Source organism: Dasypus novemcinctus, chromosome 6, assembly GCF_030445035.2.
Source record: "Dasypus novemcinctus isolate mDasNov1 chromosome 6, mDasNov1.1.hap2, whole genome shotgun sequence".
Taxonomy (NCBI): Eukaryota; Metazoa; Chordata; class Mammalia; order Cingulata; family Dasypodidae; genus Dasypus; species Dasypus novemcinctus.
Window position 1 is genome coordinate 77,365,970 of NC_080678.1, and position 19,133 is coordinate 77,385,102.

At 37.5% G+C, this 19,133-nt stretch overlaps 1 protein-coding gene across 1 annotated transcript in view; it reads right to left on the reverse strand.

Annotated features, from left to right (window-relative positions):
* The window catches only part of DNA2 (DNA replication helicase/nuclease 2), a 70,526-nt gene that overhangs the window by 37,018 nt on the left and 14,375 nt on the right, over positions 1 to 19,133 (reverse strand). The window contains exon 5 of the mRNA XM_004470522.4: positions 17,927 to 18,058. Coding sequence (XP_004470579.2) covers positions 17,927 to 18,058 — 132 coding nt within the window. The remainder of the gene's footprint in view (positions 1 to 17,926; positions 18,059 to 19,133) is intronic.

Sequence of the window (19,133 nt, forward strand, 5' to 3'; positions counted from 1 at the left end):
GGTAATGAAATTTTAAAACTTGTTACTAAAATTCTTTCCCCTAGGAAATACAGCAATGTACTTTTAGACCTAGATCTAAAAGTACAGAGGAAGAGTATTCAATTTAACTACTATTTTAATCAAAATAACGCTTTGAAAGTCCTCTGAGAATGACCTGATAGAGAATATAGTACTATGAATGTGAAGAAAATGAAATACGTATTTCTTTACTAATTACCTTTTTAATGGTTTTTAAAGATCACATATTTGTTCTCTGCTTTAAAGTCTAAAGTTCTGGGAAACAGATGTGGCTTAACCAATTAGGCTCCTATCTACTATATAGGAAGCCCAGGGTTCGATGCCCAGAGCCTCCTCATGAGGGCAATCTGGCCTACATGGAGTGCCGGCCCACAGGAATTGTCACCTGCACGGGAGTGCGCCCTGCGTGGGAATGCCACCCAGCGCAGGAAAGTCTCCCTGTACAGGAGTGCCAGCCAATGGTAGATCTGGCGCAAGGTAACACAACAATAGACATAGAGGAGGGAAAATAAGAAGATGTAGCAGAACAGGGAGTTGAGGTGACACAAGAGAGTAATCACCTCTCTCCCACTCTGGAAGGTCCCAGAATTGGTTCCCAGAGCTGCCTATTGAGAATACAAGGAGACACAGAAGAACACACAGTGAATGGATAGAGAGAGCAGACAACAGGGGGAATGGGGGGAGAAATAAATAAATCTTATGAAAAAAGTCTAAAATTCTGAAATTTCTGGAGGTTATTTTTCAAAAGACTAGCTATAAACTGCTAGGAAAATGATGTAAGTTAAAGCCTCCTTCATAGACACAGGCAAAATCCCATCAGAAACAACCAAAACAAACAAAAGTCCTGTACCAAGGTATAGGGATGAGAACACTGAGCTGGGACTCAAGAGACCCCTTATTCTAGACTCAACTCTATCACTGGTTCTTCATATAAATTCTGAGCAAGTCACACCACCCTCTCCTGGAATGCAGTTTCCTTATTTAAAATCAAGGACTTGACCTCAAAGATCCCTTTCAGGTCAACAATGACTATGAACACTGCACTCTTCACTTGCAAGTGGAGGAGACTGCTGTAAGAGAATATGAGGGGTGACAAAAGAGGCTGGGGACCCTAGGAAGTCCCAGCCCTGGCTCAGTCCTGGAAGGAGAAGCAGGCTATAAAACAGAAAGTTCCTAATCTTTCCCTAAAGGACTGAATTCATTTGCAACAAAATGTGGAAAAGTTTAAACCTAAAAGCACTCTCAAAAACAGTGGAAGTTGTAGTAAAAGGAATTGTGACCAGACTTGTGGCTTTAATGAGGATATAGTCTAGATGGTAGGTTGCCAGGAGAGTACCAGGTATTGAGACACTCGGAGGAGCCCTCCTAGGGTCAGAACAAATATTGGACACTGGCATCGTACATTATTCATGGAAGGAGGTTTAATTAATTAGATTAGTTCATAGAGGAAGTTCTGCCTCAGAAAAAAATAGTGGAATTTAACAGCTGGGTATTTTCAGAGAAATAGTGGAAGACAGTCCCACTAGTACCACTGTCATTGGGGTTTATAACGATGGGCACGACTAAAGCTGCACTTCTCTGAGTAGCAACATCAGAGACTTAACACTATGTACATGTGTCGGAGTGTGAGAAGGGGGCCAGACATCACTAAAATAAACCAGTCAGTCACTAAACAAGTAAACAAATAATAACAATCCCTGGGGGCGGGGAGGACAAATACCTAGAGTTGCTACAATATGTTACCTAAAATGCCTAGTTTCCAACAAAAATTACAAGGTATGCAAAGAAATAAGAAAGTATTACCAGTACATAGGAAAAAACACAATAAACTACCTCCAAAAGTGACCATATGTTAGACTTAACAGAAACAGATTTCAAAGTAGCCATCATAATATGCTAACAGCAAAAATGAAAGCTTGATTAAAGAAGTAAAGGAAGGTCTGATAACAATGTCACATCAAACAGAGACTCTCAATAAAGAGAATTTTTATTAAATAGCTAAATGGAAATTCTAGAGATGAAAAGTTCAATAGCTGAAATATAAAATTCACTAGAGGGACTCAACAGTAGCTATGAACTGACAGAAGAAAGAATTAGTAAACTTGATACACAGGATGATAGAGATTCTGTAAGTAGAAAAACAGAGAGAGAAAAGAATGAAGAAAAACTAAGAAAGTCCCAGAGAAATGTGGGACTACAGTAAACATGCTAACATATGTGTAATGGGAATATCAGAAGGAGAGGAGAGAGAAAACGGAGAAGAAAAAATATATGAATGGCTGAAAACTTGCCAAATTTATTGAAAAATAACCTACACATCCAAAAACCTCAATGAACTCAAAGGAGGATAAATGCAAAGAGACCCACTATCAGACATTACAGTAAAATGCTGAGAAGTCACAGACAAGGAGGAAATCTTGAAAGCAGCAAGAGAAAAACGATGCTATCACTTTCAAGGAACCCCCATAAGATTATCAGCTGACTTCTCACCAGACTTCTTATCAAAAAAAATGGAGAACAGAAAGAAGTAGGATAATGTATTCAAAGTGTTCAAAGAAAAAGTGTCAACAAGAATTCTTTATGCAACAAAGCTATTATTCAAAAATGAAGGCCAGATTGAGGGAAGATGGTAGAGTAGGGAGCTCCAGGACTTAGTCCTTCCACAAAAACAACTACTAAAAGAGGTAGGAATTGTCTGAACAACTATCTTCAAACACTAGAGGCCAGAAGAACACTGCACAGCATCAAGGGAAAAGCAGAGGAAGAGGCTAATAAATGATGGTAAAGAACAGTAAACTGCATTTTCCACATGATGGTTACCAGTACCCATACTCCACTCTTGTGGTAGGTTACTGTGGGGTCCAATCTCTGGTTAGCTTGCTGGTGGCAGAAAGGGAAATAAAAATCCTCTTCCCCAAGACCAAGGGAGGGTAAGACTTATCACTGATTATAGTTTTTGATAAGCAACTTTGACTGGGGGAGTAGTTTTGAGGGCAGCCATTGTTTCAACCCACTCCAGACAAAGATGACAGCAGTCATTGTTTCACACTGCCCTGGACAGGGGCAGAAGTGGTGGAGACTCAAGGACACCATTCTTCCTCAGGACTAAGAGGTACAGTTACATGAAGGACTGCATTTACTGGGCAGGCCAAGAAAGCTCAGTTTTGGAGAGCCATGGAAGAAGCTCTTGGCATTCTCACTGACCCCCTCACCAGGACACTTTGAAGCCAGTCTGTGCCTCCTCATGGCTCCTCAGCACCGACTGGCTGGGAAAGACTAACTCGGGAAAGTCCTCTCTGACATGCCTCTTCTCTCAGAATTTACGCTCCAGAAAAAAGCAACTCGATGCAACAAAAGGAGTAGATGAAACTATAGAGACAGAAAGCCTGGGGCAAAGGCTTGCCAGTCTCAGACACCTGGGAGAGGGAGGTCTGTCTCTGGAGAAAGAGAGGGGACAACCAAACTCCTGTAAAAAAAAAAAAAAAAGGGTGGCGGGGGGAGGGGGGGGACTACAAAAGAACTAAAAAGCAAAAACCCAGGACAAAAGAGAGGCCCAGAAACACTGGGGAAATCCTGCACACAGCATTCATTTTAGGCAGACCTTCCTGATAAGAGGCTTGAAGCTTGAGAAAATACCTGTTTTATCACCAGCTGGTTACAAAATCAAGAGACAGACATCTAACAGATAGTCTAAGAAAGTAAATGTTAATGAAAGAAAACTAGAGAATAACATAGGGACTAACATAGGGACTGTATAACATAGCGATTTTGGTAGTGGGTGAGGATTGTGGTTAACAGTACAAACAAGGATTTTCTTCTATTACAACATAAGAATATGGTGATACATGGGAAAAATACAACTAATGTAACTTATGGACTATAGTTGACAATAATATTGTAATATATTTGCAGCAATGACAAAGAGGGTACTATACCAACGTTAAGGGTCAACAATGGAGAGATAGAAGGGAATATGGGATTTTTCCTTTTGGAGTAATGAAAACTTTCTAAAATTGAACGAATGATGACAGCACAACTTTGTGATGAAAATGAGATGCACTGAGTGTATATGCTGGATGGATTGTACAAGGCATGGAACAGAATAACACAGTGAATCCCATGGTAGATGACACTGTGGTGAACAAATAAGAGAAAGTTCACTCATTAACTATAACAAATATATAACACTAATACAAGGTGTTAATAATAGAATGGTTTGTGGGGAAAATACACCAAATGTAAAGTATGGACTATAGTTAATAGTAATAATGTGACAATATTCTTTCATCATTTTAAAAATTGCTCCGAAATAATGCAAGGTGTTAGTAGTGGGATGATTTATAGAAATCCTATATGGTATGCATGATTGTTTTGTAAACTCATAACTTCTCTAATAAAAAAATTTAAAAATTAGAAAAAAATTAGGGAAAAAAAAAGACATCTCAGGGAATAAATCCCAGACTTAACATTTTAAAATATTAAAATGCAGTGTGCAAAAAAAGACAAATAAGACAAAAAAAAAAAAAAAAGCAAGAAATGATGGCTCAACCACAGGAAAAGGATAAAAATTCAGAAAACACTAACAAAGAAGATCAGAAGGCAGACAAACTAAACAAAGCCTTTGAAAAAATAATCTTAAAAATGCCCAAGGAGATGAAGAAAAATATAGAGAAAAAATTAAAGGATATCAGGAAAACAATGAAAGAGGAATATGAGAATTTTAGTAGAGAGATAGAATTTTAAAAAGGAACTAAACAGAACAACTGAATTTTAAGACCACAATAACTGGAATGAAAAATGTCCAGGAGGCTTTAAAGAAAAAATTGGAGCTGGCAGAAGAAAGAATCAATGAACGTGAAGACAAGATTATGTGAAATTCATCAGGCTCAGGAGCAGAAAGAAAAAATAATTATAAAATCAAAAATCAACTATTTATACCTCTGGACACCATCAAGTATAGGCATATATGCATTATGGGACTATGCAGAAGGAGAAGAGAGAGAGAAAAAAGGCAGAAGGAATACTGAAAGAAATAATAACAGAAAACTTCCCAACCATAACAAAAGTAAATATGCATATTCAAGAAGCCCACCAAACACCAAACAGGATAAAGATGAAGAAAAATACACCCCTTCATATGATGATCACATTATCAAATGCAAAGGCCAAGGACAGAGTTCAGAAAGCTGCAAGAGAAAAGCAACGTATTACGTAAAACAAAATCACAATTGGATTGAGTGCCAATATCTCATCAGAAACCATGGAGACAAGAAGACAATGAAACCAAATGCCAACCAAGAATTTTATATCCAGTGAGAATCTGATAAATGAGGGAGATATTAAGACATTCCCAGATAAACAGAAGCTAAGGGAGTTCATTACCACTAGACCTACAGTTCAAGCAACACTAAAGTGAGTTCTTCAGACTGAAAAGAAAGGACATTAGACAATGGTTCAAAGTGGCATAAAGAAAAAAAGACCAGTGGTAAAGGTAAACATTTGGGTAATTATAAATGCCTGTAATATTATAGCATATTGTTCGGTATGTAATGTTACTTACTTCCTACAGTTGCTAAAATGCAAATGCATAAAAAATAATGATAAATCTATGTTTTTAGGCACACAATGTAAAAGATGTAAGTGGCAACAAGTACAAAAAAAAAGTGGAGGAACAGAAGAGTATAGGAAAAATATATCCACATGTAATGAATTTAAGCTATCAAAGCAAATATGATCATCATATATTTAGTATGTTAAATATTAAACCCATGGTGATACACAAATAAATGCTACAACTCAACAATAAAAAGACAGACTACACAATTAAAAAGTAGGCAAAAGACTTGAAAAGACTCCAAAGAAGAAAAACAAATGGCGAAAAAGCATGAAAAAAACGTTCAGCATCTCAAGCGATTAGGGAAATGCAAATCAAAGCTACAATGAGATATCATTTCATACCTATTAGAATGGGCACTATTAAAAAGATGGAAAAGTATAAGTGTTGCAGAGGATGTGGAGAGGTAGGAACACTTATCCACTGCTGGTGGAAATGTAGAATGGTAGAGTCACTGTGGAGGACTATTTGACAGTTCCTAAGGAGGCTGAATATAGATTTATCATTTGACCCTCCAATAGCACTACTACGTATATAATCAAAACTGAGAGCAGTTCAAGAATAGACATCTGCACACTATCGTTCATAGTGGCATTACTCATGATTGTCAAAAGTTGGAAACAACCAGGCATCCATCAACTGATGAATGGAAAACAAACTGTGGTCTACACATGCGATGGAATATTATGCAGCTGCAAGAAGAAATGAAGGTGTAAAGCATATGACAACATCGATGAATCTGGAGGACATTATGTTAAGTGAAGCAAGCCAGACACAAAAGGACAAATACAGTATGACTGTGCTACTATGAACAAAATATGCTGCATAATATCATGGAGCTAACAATTTGAATATGGGTCACCAGAGAACAGAATCAGGTTAGAGAATGGAAAGCTGAGGGTTAACTTGTGCAGAACTGGAAATAAGGATGTGTGTTATTCTTTGGAAATGAATAGAAAAAGTGAAAGCCCAACCTAATGTTTGAAACTAGCTATACTATTATGTGGGTGTGAAAGTGGTTGAAAGGAAAGTCTAAGGAAATGTTTATTACTAGAAGGAAAGCTAAAAAAACATTAATATGGGACTATATAACATAGTGAAACCTCATGTGAAAAATTATTATCAGTAATATTGCATATGACTGTTTTTGAAACTAAACAAATGTATGTTGATGTTACAAAGATGTTAATATCAGGCTAAAATCTAAAGGAAATATGGGCATTAGTGTATAATAATATATTAATAATCTTCCATTAAGGGTAATTTTAAAAAGGAAATATACTAATTGAAAGAAATTAGATAAAAGGTTGACTATCTACACAAAATATGAATAAAGTAAATTAGAAAGATGGAAATAGAATAGCAGTTATGTATGGCAGGGGAAGCATAGAGAGACTGAGAAAATTATTAAGGAGCAAAGCTTTTTTGTTCGTCTACTTTTTGCGTTTTATTATTAATTATCATTATTGGAATCATGAAAATGCTCTAATAATGATTGAAATGTTGAATGTACAACCATGTGATTATACCAAATACCATTGATTGTACACTTTGGATGGACAGTATGCTTTATTAATATGTATCAATAAAACTGATTTTTTAAAAAGAAAAAAAATTAACCCCATGGTAACCATAAGGAAAACAGATAAAAAGTATACCAGACAGAAAAGAGAAGGAATTCAATATGGTATAACAACAACAAAATCAAATAAATATAAAAGTAGGAACTAATTAAAAGAGATGACATACAAAAGCTAAATAGCAAAATGGCAGAAGGGAGTCCTGCATTATCAGTAGTGACTTTAAATATAAATGGATTAAACTCCGTCAAAAGGCAAGACTTGCAGAATGGATAAAAATTTAAAAAAGAATGATCCAATTATATGCTGTGCACAAGAGATTCACTTTTAATTCAGACCGAAGTAGGTTGAAAGTGAAAGGATGGAAAATATAATATATATAAATATCATGCAATTAGTAACCAAAAAAGAACTGGGACAGCTATACTAATATCATATAAAATAGACTTTAACTGAAAAACTATTGTGAGGCATGCTATTGGAAAGAGACTCACCCTAAATTCAAAGACACAACTAGATTGAAAGCAAAAGGATGGAAAAAATATATGCCACACAAGTAGTAACCAAAAGAAAGCTGACATAGCTATACTAATATCACATAAAATAAACATTAAGTCAAAAATAGTTATATGGGACAGTCATTACATACTGATAAAGGAGACAACTGAACAAGAACATGTAATAATTATAAATATGTGCCTAACAGCAGAGCCTACAAACATATGAAATAAATATTGACAGATTTGAAAAGAGAAACTGATGGTACTACATTAATGGTAGGAGATTTTAATATACTACTTACAATAATTTATAGAACATGCAATAAAAAGATCAATAAGAAAATACAAGACTTGAAAGATACTCTAAACCTACTGGAACTTACATACATATATAGAACACTTCACTCAACAAAAACAGAATACACATTTTTCTTGAGTTCGCATGAATCATTATCCATAATAGACCATATGCTAGTCATAAAACAAGTCCCAATAAATTAAAAAATACTGAAATCATACAATGTAGCTTCTCCAACCACAATGGAATAAAATTAGAAATAATTGGTTTAATTCAGTTTTACTGAAATTGGAAAATTTTTAAAAATTTAGAACCATTTAATTACTCTAAAAAGAAAAAGTCCACATTGCTTAGCAGGCCTTCCCCAGTCCTATATCTACTAACCTAATTTCATCTTTATAAACTTATTTCTAATTACATTTTCTATAAATGGAATCATACAATATGTTACATAATACATTTAGTTCATAGTAACACAATCATACAGTATTTGTCCTTTTTTTATCTGGCTTGCTTCATTCAACATAATGTCCTCCAGGTTCGTCCATGTTGTCATGATTTACAATTTCATTTCTTCTTACAGCTGCATAATATTCCATCATATCACTACACCACAGGTTATTTATCCATTCATCTGTTGATGGACACCTGGGTTGTTTCCAAGTTTTGGCAATCATGAATACCACCACTATGAACAAAGGTGGGCAGATGTCTGTTGTGTCACTGATCTCAGTTCTTCTGGGTCTGTATTCAGTAGTGGTATTGCCAGGTCACATGGCAAATCTATATTCAACTTCCTTAGGAAATGCCAAACAGTCCCCCACAGTGGGTGTACCATTCCCACATTCCCACCAACAGTGGAAAAGTGTTCCTATCTCTCCACAAGCACTCCAACACTTGTAGTTCTCTGTCTTTTTAAAAAATCACCATTCTTATAGGTGTGAAATGTTAATCTAGCAAGGGGTTTATCAATTGTATTGATCTTCTCCAAGAAACAGCTTTTGGTTTTGATTTTCTCTATTGTTTTTTTGTTCTCTATTTCATTTATTTCTGCTCTAATCTTTATTAATTCTTTCCTTTGCTTTAGGAATAGTTTGCTGTTCTTTTTCTAGTTTCTCTAATTGTTCACTTAAATCTTTGATTTTACCTCTTTCTTCTGCTTCTTTTCCTTTTATTCTCCTTCAGGAACTCCCATAACATGTATGTTGTTGTGTTTCATGTTATCACTCAACTCCCTGAACCCCTGCTCAATTTTTTCATTCCTCTCTCTGTTCTTTTCTCTCTTCTATTTCAACTATTCTGTCTTCTATAGCACTTATTCTTCCTTCTATCAAGTCTGCTGTTGTATGCTTCTACTGTGTTTTTTTTTTTGGTTTGTTTTTCAATGTTCCCGAGGCCAGGGAATAAACCAAGGACCTCATGTGTGGGAAGCCGGCACTCACCCACTGAACCACATCTGTACCACTGAGTTGGTTTTTTTGTTTACTTGTTTGTTTTTGTTTTTAGAAGGCACGAGGGACCAAACTTGAGGCATCCCATGTGGGAAGCAGGCACTCAACCAAATCAGGCACATTTGCTCCCCTCTTTAATGTGTTATTTTTAAATAAAGATTTATTTCTTCCCCACCCACTGTCTGCTCTCTGTGTCCATTCACTGTGTTCTTCTGTGTCTGCTTGTATTCTCATTAGGTGGCTCCAGGAACTGATCCTGGGGCCTTCCAGAGTGGGAGAGAGGTGCTCATTCTCTTGCACTGCCTCAGCTCCCTGGTCTGCTGCATCTCTTATTGTCTCTCCTTTGTGTCTCTTTTTGTTGTGTCATCTTGCTGCACCAGCTCTCCGCAAGGACCAGCTCTCCTACGTGGGGCAGCACTCCACACGGGTAGGCACTCCACGTGGGTCAGTTCTCCATTTGGGCCAGCTCGCTACGCAGGCCAGTTTGACTTCACCAGGAGGCCCCAGATATCGAACCCTGGACCTCCTATATAGTAGATAGGAGCCCAATTGCTTGAGCCACATCTGCTTCACTCTAATGTGGTTTTGGGTTTTTTTCTTTAAAGATTAAATTTATTTTATCCCCCACTTGCGGCTTGCTTGCTGTCTGCTCTCTGTCCATTCACTGTGTGCTCTTCTGCGTCAGTTTGTCTCCCTTTGTTGCGTCATCCCACTGCGCCAGCTCTCCGCAGGCGTGAGCTGTCAGCTTTCTGCGGGCAAGGGCTGTCAGTCAGCTCTCCGCAGGTGCGGGCCAGCCTGCCCTCAGAAGGAGGCCCTGGGACACAAACCCACAGCCGTTTTCCTCTAATATGTTTTTGATCTCAGCTATCTTGTCTTTCACTCTCATGGGGTCTACTGCTTTTCTATTCATGTTTTTGAATTCTTCTTTGTGCTCGCTCGGTGTCTTCTCAATGTCCTTTTATCGCTTTAGTCATATTGTCTTTCACCTCATTAATTTGATTTTGGAAATTTGTGTACATCTCATTGATTAGTTGTCTTAAATCCTGTATCTCTTCTCAATCTTTTATATATTCCTTTGCTTGGGCCATTTCTTCTATTTTCCTAGTGTGTCTTGTAAATTTTTCTTGATGTCGAGGCATCTGATTAGGATGGTGAGTTTATTCAGATGCTCAATTTCTCTCCTTTTCATAAGGATTTAGTGGTGGCAGAAGCTGTGTGTTACTCACGTTCTTTGATTCGTGGTTCATGCTGTTCTGGATCTTTAGGATTGTCCCTGTTAGTTGCTCAGATCTGAGCCCTGGGCCCAATAATGGGTTGCAGACCTGCTTCCAATGGCCTTGGCGAGGGAGGCTATAAAGGCTGGAAAAAACCTCTCAAACTTTTTAACTTTTAGTTTCCTCACATGCCTTTCCTGACCCACCAGCAGATGGCGCTCTTTGAAAGCCATCTCAGTTTAAAGCCTGGTTGGAGTGTGTTTGCAGCAACGTGGTTGGATCAATGTGAAAGAGGATCCTGCCTAGAGGCTAACAGCCTCATAATTTAAACTTTCTCAGAGGCAATTCTCCAACCTTTGCTGGCAGTCCCTCCCTATTCCCCAGGTAGGAAACAATTTCACTCCTCTCTGTGTCCTTAACAGCCAGTCCCAGTCAGTAGAGAGAGAGAGACTGAGAGGATCATATCTCTTTAATTCCTTGCTGGCTCTCAAGGCAAACAACCATGCAACCCCATCCAGCTGAGAGGGTTCCTGTGACACAGCAGACCAAATTTGTGGGTCAAAAGATAATCAGTCTTAGGTTATGTCCCGTCTCTCCCCTTTCCTGGGGAGGTGGATCCCTGGGGTCCTTTCTCTACAGCCACTGAACCCAAGGCCTGAGAATTCAAAAGTGCCCATAGGATGGGAAAGGATGGCAGCAGTTGCAGCTTTTAATTCACAGTTTTGCCATCGGGATTCTTTTCCTTTGCGCCTCTCTCTTCTGGGCAGTGTCCAACCTTCCCCTGGTGTCCAAAACCCTAGAAGATTTTTTCCAGATCATTTCTGCCTGTCCTCTACCTATTTTTCTGAAAGAGAAGAGAATCCCATATCTTTCTAGTCTGCCATCTTCCCAGAAACTGAATTCTTTCACTTTAATTAAAACGATTGTTCCCCCCCTCAAAAAAAAATCTCCCAACAAAGAAAGTCCAGGACCAAATGGCTTCACAGGAAAACTCTACCAAACATTGACCAATCCTGCTTAAACTCTGCCAAAAAACTGAAGCGGTGGGAATATTACCTAATTCTTTTAATGAAGCCAACATCACCCCAATGCCAAAGCCATATAAAGATACTACAAGAATAGAAAATTACAGGCCAATCTCTCTACTAAATATAAATGCAAAATTTCTCAACAAAATGCTTGCAAATTGAATCCCAACAGCATATTAAAAGAACTATACACCACGATTAAGTGGGTTTTTTTCCTGGTATGCAAGAGTAGTTCAACACAAAAAAATCAATTAATGTCATACATCACATTAACAAATTGAAGGAAAAAAAACACATCATCATCTCCATTGATGCACAAAAACAATTTGACATAATCTAGCATCCTTTCTTGATTAAAAAAAAAAAAGTCAAAAGATAGGAATAGAAAGAAACTTCTTCAAATTGATAAAAGGCATATATGAAAAACCTACCCAACATTGTACTCAATGGGGAAAGCCTGAATGCTTTCCGCCCAAGATCAGGAAAAAGACACGGATGCCCACTATCACTACTGTTATCCAACAGAGTGCTAGAGTTGTATCTGAAGCAGTTAGGCAAGAAAAATAAATAAAAGTCATCCAAATTGGAAAAGAAGTAGCAAAGCTCTCACTTTTCACAGATAACATGATTCACTATTTAGAAAACCCCAAAATAGCTACAACAAAGTTACTAAGGCTAATAAAAAAAGTTCAGCGAAGTGGCAGGATACAAAATTAAAAAGCAAAAATCAGTAGTGTTTTTATACACTAGTAACGATGAATCTGAGGAGGAAATCAAGAAAAATGTTCCATTTATAATAGCAACCAAAAGAATCAAATATCTAAGAAATAATTTAACCAGGGATGTAAAAGACCTGTCCTCAGAAAACTACAAAGCATCGCTAAAATAAATCGGAGAAGACTTAAACAAATGGAAGGTCATTCTCTGTTCATGGATTGGAAGACTAAGTAGAAGGGGAGAGAAATAAATAAATAATTAAAAAATAAATCTTTTTTTTTAAAAAAGTCAACTCTACCCAAATTGATCTATAGATTAAACGCATTCGTGACCAAAATTCAACAGTCTATTTTACAGAAATAAAAGTCAATTACCAAATTCATTTTGAAGAGAAAAGGGTCCTGAATAGCTAAAATCATCCTTAAAAAGAAGAGTGAAGTTGGACAACTCACACTTCCCGAGCTTAAAGCATATTACAAAGCTTCAGTGGCCAAAACAGCAAAGTATTGACAAAGGATAGGCACACACTGATCAATGGAATCAAAATGAAAGTTCAGAAATAGACCCTCACTTCTATGGTCAACTTATATTTCACAAGCCTACCAAGTCACTTCACTGGAACAGAACAATCTCTTCAACAAATGGTGCTGGGAGAACCGGAAAGCCATCACCAAAAGAATGGAAAAGGACCCCTACATCATTCCATATATAAAAATCAACTCAAAAAGGATCATAGACTTAAACATAAAAGCCAGAACCACAAAACTCCTAGAATATAATGTAGGAAAGCATCTTCAAGATTTAGTGGGTTCTTAGACTTCAGACTAAGCACTAACAATGACAAAAAAAAATAAATGAGACCTCCTCAAAATTGAACACTTTTGCACCTCAAAAGACACTGTCAAGGGGATAAAAAGGCAACCCACTCAATGGAAGAAAATATTTGGAAATCACATATCAAATAAGGGTTTAATATCCATGATAAACAGAGATCCTATAACTTAATGATACAAATGCCAAAAAAAAAAAAAAAAAAAAACCACGAAAAGTTGTTCAACCTCAATAGCTATTAGGGACATGCAAATCAAAACTACAATGAGATAACATTTCACACCTATAAACAGAAAACTACAAGTGTTGGAGAGGATGTGGGGAAATAGGAACACTTATCCACTGTTAGAGGAAATGTAGAATGGTTCAGCTACTGTGGAACTCTGTTTGGTGGTTCCTAAGGAAGTGAAATGTAGATGTGCCTTGTGATCTGGCAATACCACTACGAGGTATATACCCAGAAGAACTGAGAGCAGGGACACGAACAGATATCTGCACATCAATGTTTATAGCGGCATTATTCATGATTGCCAAAAGATGGAAAAAACCCAGATGTCTATCAACTGAGGAATCAATAAACAAACCGTGGTATACACAAATAAATATTATTCAGGTTTAAGAAGAAATGAAGTTGGGACATATTATGAGAACATGAATGAACCTTGAGGAAATTACGTTGAATGGAGCAAACCAGACACAAAAGGACAAATATTATGATTTATTATGAGCTAAATATAATGAGCAAACTCATGGAGTTAATAGCTAGAGAGAGGTTACCAGAAGATAGAAAGAGGGTACAGAAGGTGCAGCTGACACTTACTTGTGCAAAATCTATAAAAAGGCTGATTGTAAATGTCTGGAAATGGACAGAGGTGATAGTACCACATTACAGTGAGTGTAATTAACAATGCCAATATGTGGGTGTGATTGTGGTTGAAAGGGGAAGGAGGCTTAGGGTCATGTATGCCACATGAAGGAAAGCTAGAGAATGAAACATGGGACTGAATAATACAGCGAACCCTGTCATGGATGACTGTGGTCAGTAGTACAGATATAAAAATGTTCTTCAACGAATTAGAACAAATGTATGTTAATGTTACAAGATGTTAATAATAGGGTGGCATATGGGCAAAAACACACCAAAAGCAAATGATGGAATGTGCTGAATAGTAATATATTAATATTTGCCATCAATTGTAAAAATTTTTAAATTATGCTAAGGGAAAAGAAACCAGACAAAGTACTAGATAAAATGTAAGTATAAATAAATTTAGTGGGTCAGATACAGCTCAATGGTTGAGTCCCTGGGTTCAATCCCTGGTAACTCCTTAAAAAATTTAAAAAAATAAATAAAATTTAATAATAATACACTTACAGAGAAAGAATTAGATTAGCAGTTACATATGGCTGGGTAAGGAGAGATGAACTGAGAGGTGACTGCTAAAGGGTAGAGGGTTTTTATTTTTGGAGTAATGAAAATGCTGTAAAATTGACTGCAGTGATGAATGTACAACTCTGTGATTACAGCAAAAACCACTGAATGTATACTGTAGATGCACTGTATGTTACGTGAATATCTCAATAAAACTGATTTGAAGAAGAGGAGGAGGAAGAGGAAGAAGAAAAAGGAGAAAGATTGCAAATCAGAGACTAATCTCAAAAGTGAAAGAACTATAAATGAAGAGCAAACTAACTCCCAAAGCGAGCAGTAGGAAGGAAATAAGAACAATTAGAGCAGAAATGAATGAAACAGAAAACAAAAAACAATGGAATAAAAAAAAACAAAGTTTGGTTCTTTGAAAAGGTCAATAAAATGGACAGAAATTTTAGCTAGACTGACAAAGAAAAAGAGAGGATACAAATAACAAAATCAGAAATGAAAGGGGGGAGCAGATGTGGCTCAAGCAATTGGGCTCCCATCTACCACATAGGAGGTCCAGAGTTCAATGCCCAGGGCCTCCTGGTGAGGGCAAGCTGGCCCACGTGGCAAGCTGACCCACGCAGGAAGGCGACCCCATGCAGGAGTGCCGCCCTGCCTGGGAATGCTGCCCCACGTGGGAAAGCTGCCCCATACAAGAATGCTGGCCAACGCGGAGAGCTGGCGCAGCAAGATGACACAACAAGAAACACAGAGGAGAGAAAATAAGAGGTAGCAGAACAGGGAGCTGAGGTGGTGCATGAGAGTAATTGCCCCTCTCCCACTCTGGAAGGTCCCAGGATCTGTTCCCGGAGCCGCCTAATGAGAACACAAGCAGACACAGAAGAACATGCAGCAAATGGACACAAAGAGCAGGCAACAGGGGGAAAGGAGTGGGGCGAGGGGAATAAATAAATCTTTAAAAAAAAAAGAATTATTTCTCTGACTACAATGGAATGAAAATAAAATCAATAAAAGGAATAATCTGGAAAACTCAAAAATATGTAGAAATAAAACAACATACAACTGGGAGTGGATGTGGCTCAAGTGGTTGAGCTCCCACTTCCCAAAAGGAAGGTCCTGGGTTTGGTTCCCCGTGCCTCCTTAAAAAAACAAAAACAAACAACAAGCAAAACAAATGAAAAAACCAACTCAGAGAAGTCAATGTGGCTCAGTGGTTGAGCACCGGCTCCTCATATAAGAGGTCCCGGGTGCGATCCCCAGCTCCCATTACCTCAAAAAAAAACACACACACACAAAAACAAAAAACCATACCCTTAATATAATAAACCTTCAGGTCAAAGAAATCAAAAGGGAAATCAGAAAATACTTTGAAATGAATGAAAATCAAGACACAACATACTACAACTAATGAGAGGTAGCTAAAGCAGTGCTTGGAGGGAAATTTAAAGCTGTAAATGCCTACACTTTAAGGAAGTAGAAAAATCTCGAGTCAATCGCCTAATCTTCCACCTTAAAAGACTGGAAAAAGAGCAAACAAAACCTAAAGCAAGGATAAGGAAGAAATAAAGAATATTACGCATAAATGAATGAAATAGAGAATAGAAAAGCAATAGATAAAAATCAGTGAAAAGTAAATCATATCAAAATCCTCTGTGCCTTTTCCTCCCTGGCTGCTTGAGGATCAGTCACCTCATGAATGACACTGTAAATATCTGGACCAGGAAATTCATGATCAACTGAATACTTCAACAGAAATAAATGGTCGTCAGTGTCCTTTATCTTGAGAAGACAACAGTAGCTACGCGAGATAGTTGGGAAAAACTAGTCAAAATGGAAATGACTACACCAGATATCATCCTTATATCTGGATTGAGAACCCATTTTGGTGGTGGCAAGACAAGTGGCTTCAGTGCTAACCCTCCAATGGCTTTCTACTCAGAACAGGAGCCCAAGTCTTGACACAGTTTTTATAGGGCCCCACCAGAGTTATTTCTCCTGCTGTCTCCCACCTCTGCTCCAGCCGCACTAGCCTGACAGTGCAGCAACACCATAGGTGTGCTCCAGCTACAGGGCTTTTCCCTTTGTGTCTTCCCTGCCTTGAAGGCTCTTCATCGAGATAGTCGCATGGCTTGCCCCTTCATTTCCCTTAGGCATCTGCTCAAATGTCACCTTATTAGAAAGGCCTCCTATAACTAGTCTAAGGAAATAATATATACCACCACCACCACCATTTACCTATCTACTTTCCTTTCCTTTCTTATCCTCCTTATTGTTCTACATGGAATTCATCACAATCTAGCACGCAGTTTACCTGTTTAGTTGTATGAAAGCTCCATGAAGTCCATAGATTTTTATTAACCCACTACTATAATTCCAGTGCCTAGAACATTGCTTGGCATGTATCAGGAAACCAACATATGGTTGCTGAATGGCAAATAACCAAAAAAGAAGGTATCCCCTATAAATTTATGTCAATACAACAAGTGTCACCTATAAATTTATGTTGATACTATTTTAAAAAAAAGTTTTGAAAAATAAATCAATACCAAACAGCATTATATGGCTAAACACAATATTTAAACATATAGGGAAAGCAGCTACGGCTCAAGTAATTGAGCTCCCATTTACCATACAGAGGACTAGGGTTCGATCCCCAGGACCTCCTGGTAAAAAAGAAAAAGAAAAAAGGCATCCCAGACCTGTGCGGCATGGAGAGGTGCAGGTTCCTGCAGGGGAAGCAACACACCAGAAAGACCAGACAGAAATGCAGTAATGCAACCAGATAAAAAAAAAAAAATGTTAAACATATAGCACAAATCCAAATAACAACAAACTAGGACCTCTAAATATTTGCAAATTGATTATCTGATAAAAATACATACGTACATACAGATTTTATTATAATGAAAATAGAATTTTTTATTCATTAGATCAGGGGTTCTTAACAAGGGGTCAGTGAGTGTGAATTTAAATGAAAAAAAAAAAAACAACATTATTCTTGAGGGGATATGTTGGTGAGGATATGATATATTTATTAAACAATACAGTGTAGTGTCCGTAGTTTTCACCTGATTGGCAAAGGGGTCCGTGGAACAAAAAAGGTTAAGAACCGCTGCATTAGATTTTTTTTTTTGTCCAGGAAAGATACACAGAACCATAATTTATAAAATAAGCAAACAAAAACACCAGTTGGAATAGCTCAACCTTAAGAAAAAACCACCTTTGATTTAAAATACAGAATAGAATCCTGGTCTAAAAAAAACGGTCACTATATAAACATAATGGGTTTCTTACAGAGAAAGCTGCATCTGAGGGAAGTCAGTTGAAGCACACTTCTGCATGAAATCTCCAGCCCATTTAGAAAATGAAGGAAGATACTCCTCAACTTCTTGCTTTATTTCGTCTTGATTCAGATTTAATCGGTACCTGACAAATTAAATATAAAAGCACAAATATGAGAAAAGCAGATAAGGATGAAAGCACCCAAATTACAGTGATGACATCAAATTTCAGAGTATTTCCTCCAGTTCCTACTATCCTCATATCTATATGAAGGGGTACCAGTAATATCTCTGTTTTTTTTCTTTTTTTAAATTATTTTCCCAGTAACATCTTTGGGATAAAGAACAAATGCTTGGAGATGTTGCTCCTGAAACCAAGAAGGACAATATATAGGAACATTAACTTCTTACATCAGATGTCAGAAAAGATTAAAAGAACCCATTCTCAGGGAAGAGGATTTGACTCAACTGATAGAGCACTTGCCTACAATATAGGAGGTCCAGGGTTCAAACCCAGGGCCTCCTGGCCCGTGCGGTGAGCTGGCCTGAACACAGTGCTGATGCGCGCAAGGAGTGCCGTGCCATGCAGGGGTGTCCCTCACATAGGGGAGCTCCACGCACAAGGAGTGCGCCCCTCAAGGAGAGCCACCCCGTGCAAAAAAAGCGCACCCTACCCAGGAGCACCACTGCACACACGGAGATTTGACGCAGCAAGATGAAGCAACAAGAAGAGACAGATTCCCAGTGCTGCTGACATGAATGCAGGCGGACACAGAAGAACACAGTGAATAGACACAGAGAGCAGACAACAGGGAGAGGCGGCTAAGAGGAGATAAATTTAAAAAATCTTTAAAAAAAAGAATCTATTCTCAGTTTTTCAGGGTACTCGACAAGGTCAAAACTGTTTCATAATACTAAGACATTATTTTCCCTTTTCATTATTCTCTCATGAATGTAGAGTGGAGTTTTCTGAAGCTACATGACACATGATAGGGCAATATATTAAATGTGGAAGCAGATACGAGAATTTAGCTGTCTTGTATCATGTCGGGCATTCAAAAAATTACAAAAATATAAAATAACACCACTCATCTCACTAATCTTTTCAAAAATGATTTTTTTCATTAAAATGTTATTTAAATTAGCATGTAATGGATTATTGCTATTTTTAATGAATTAACAGACATTTTAAAATTACGCCAATTTTGATTTCTAATTCA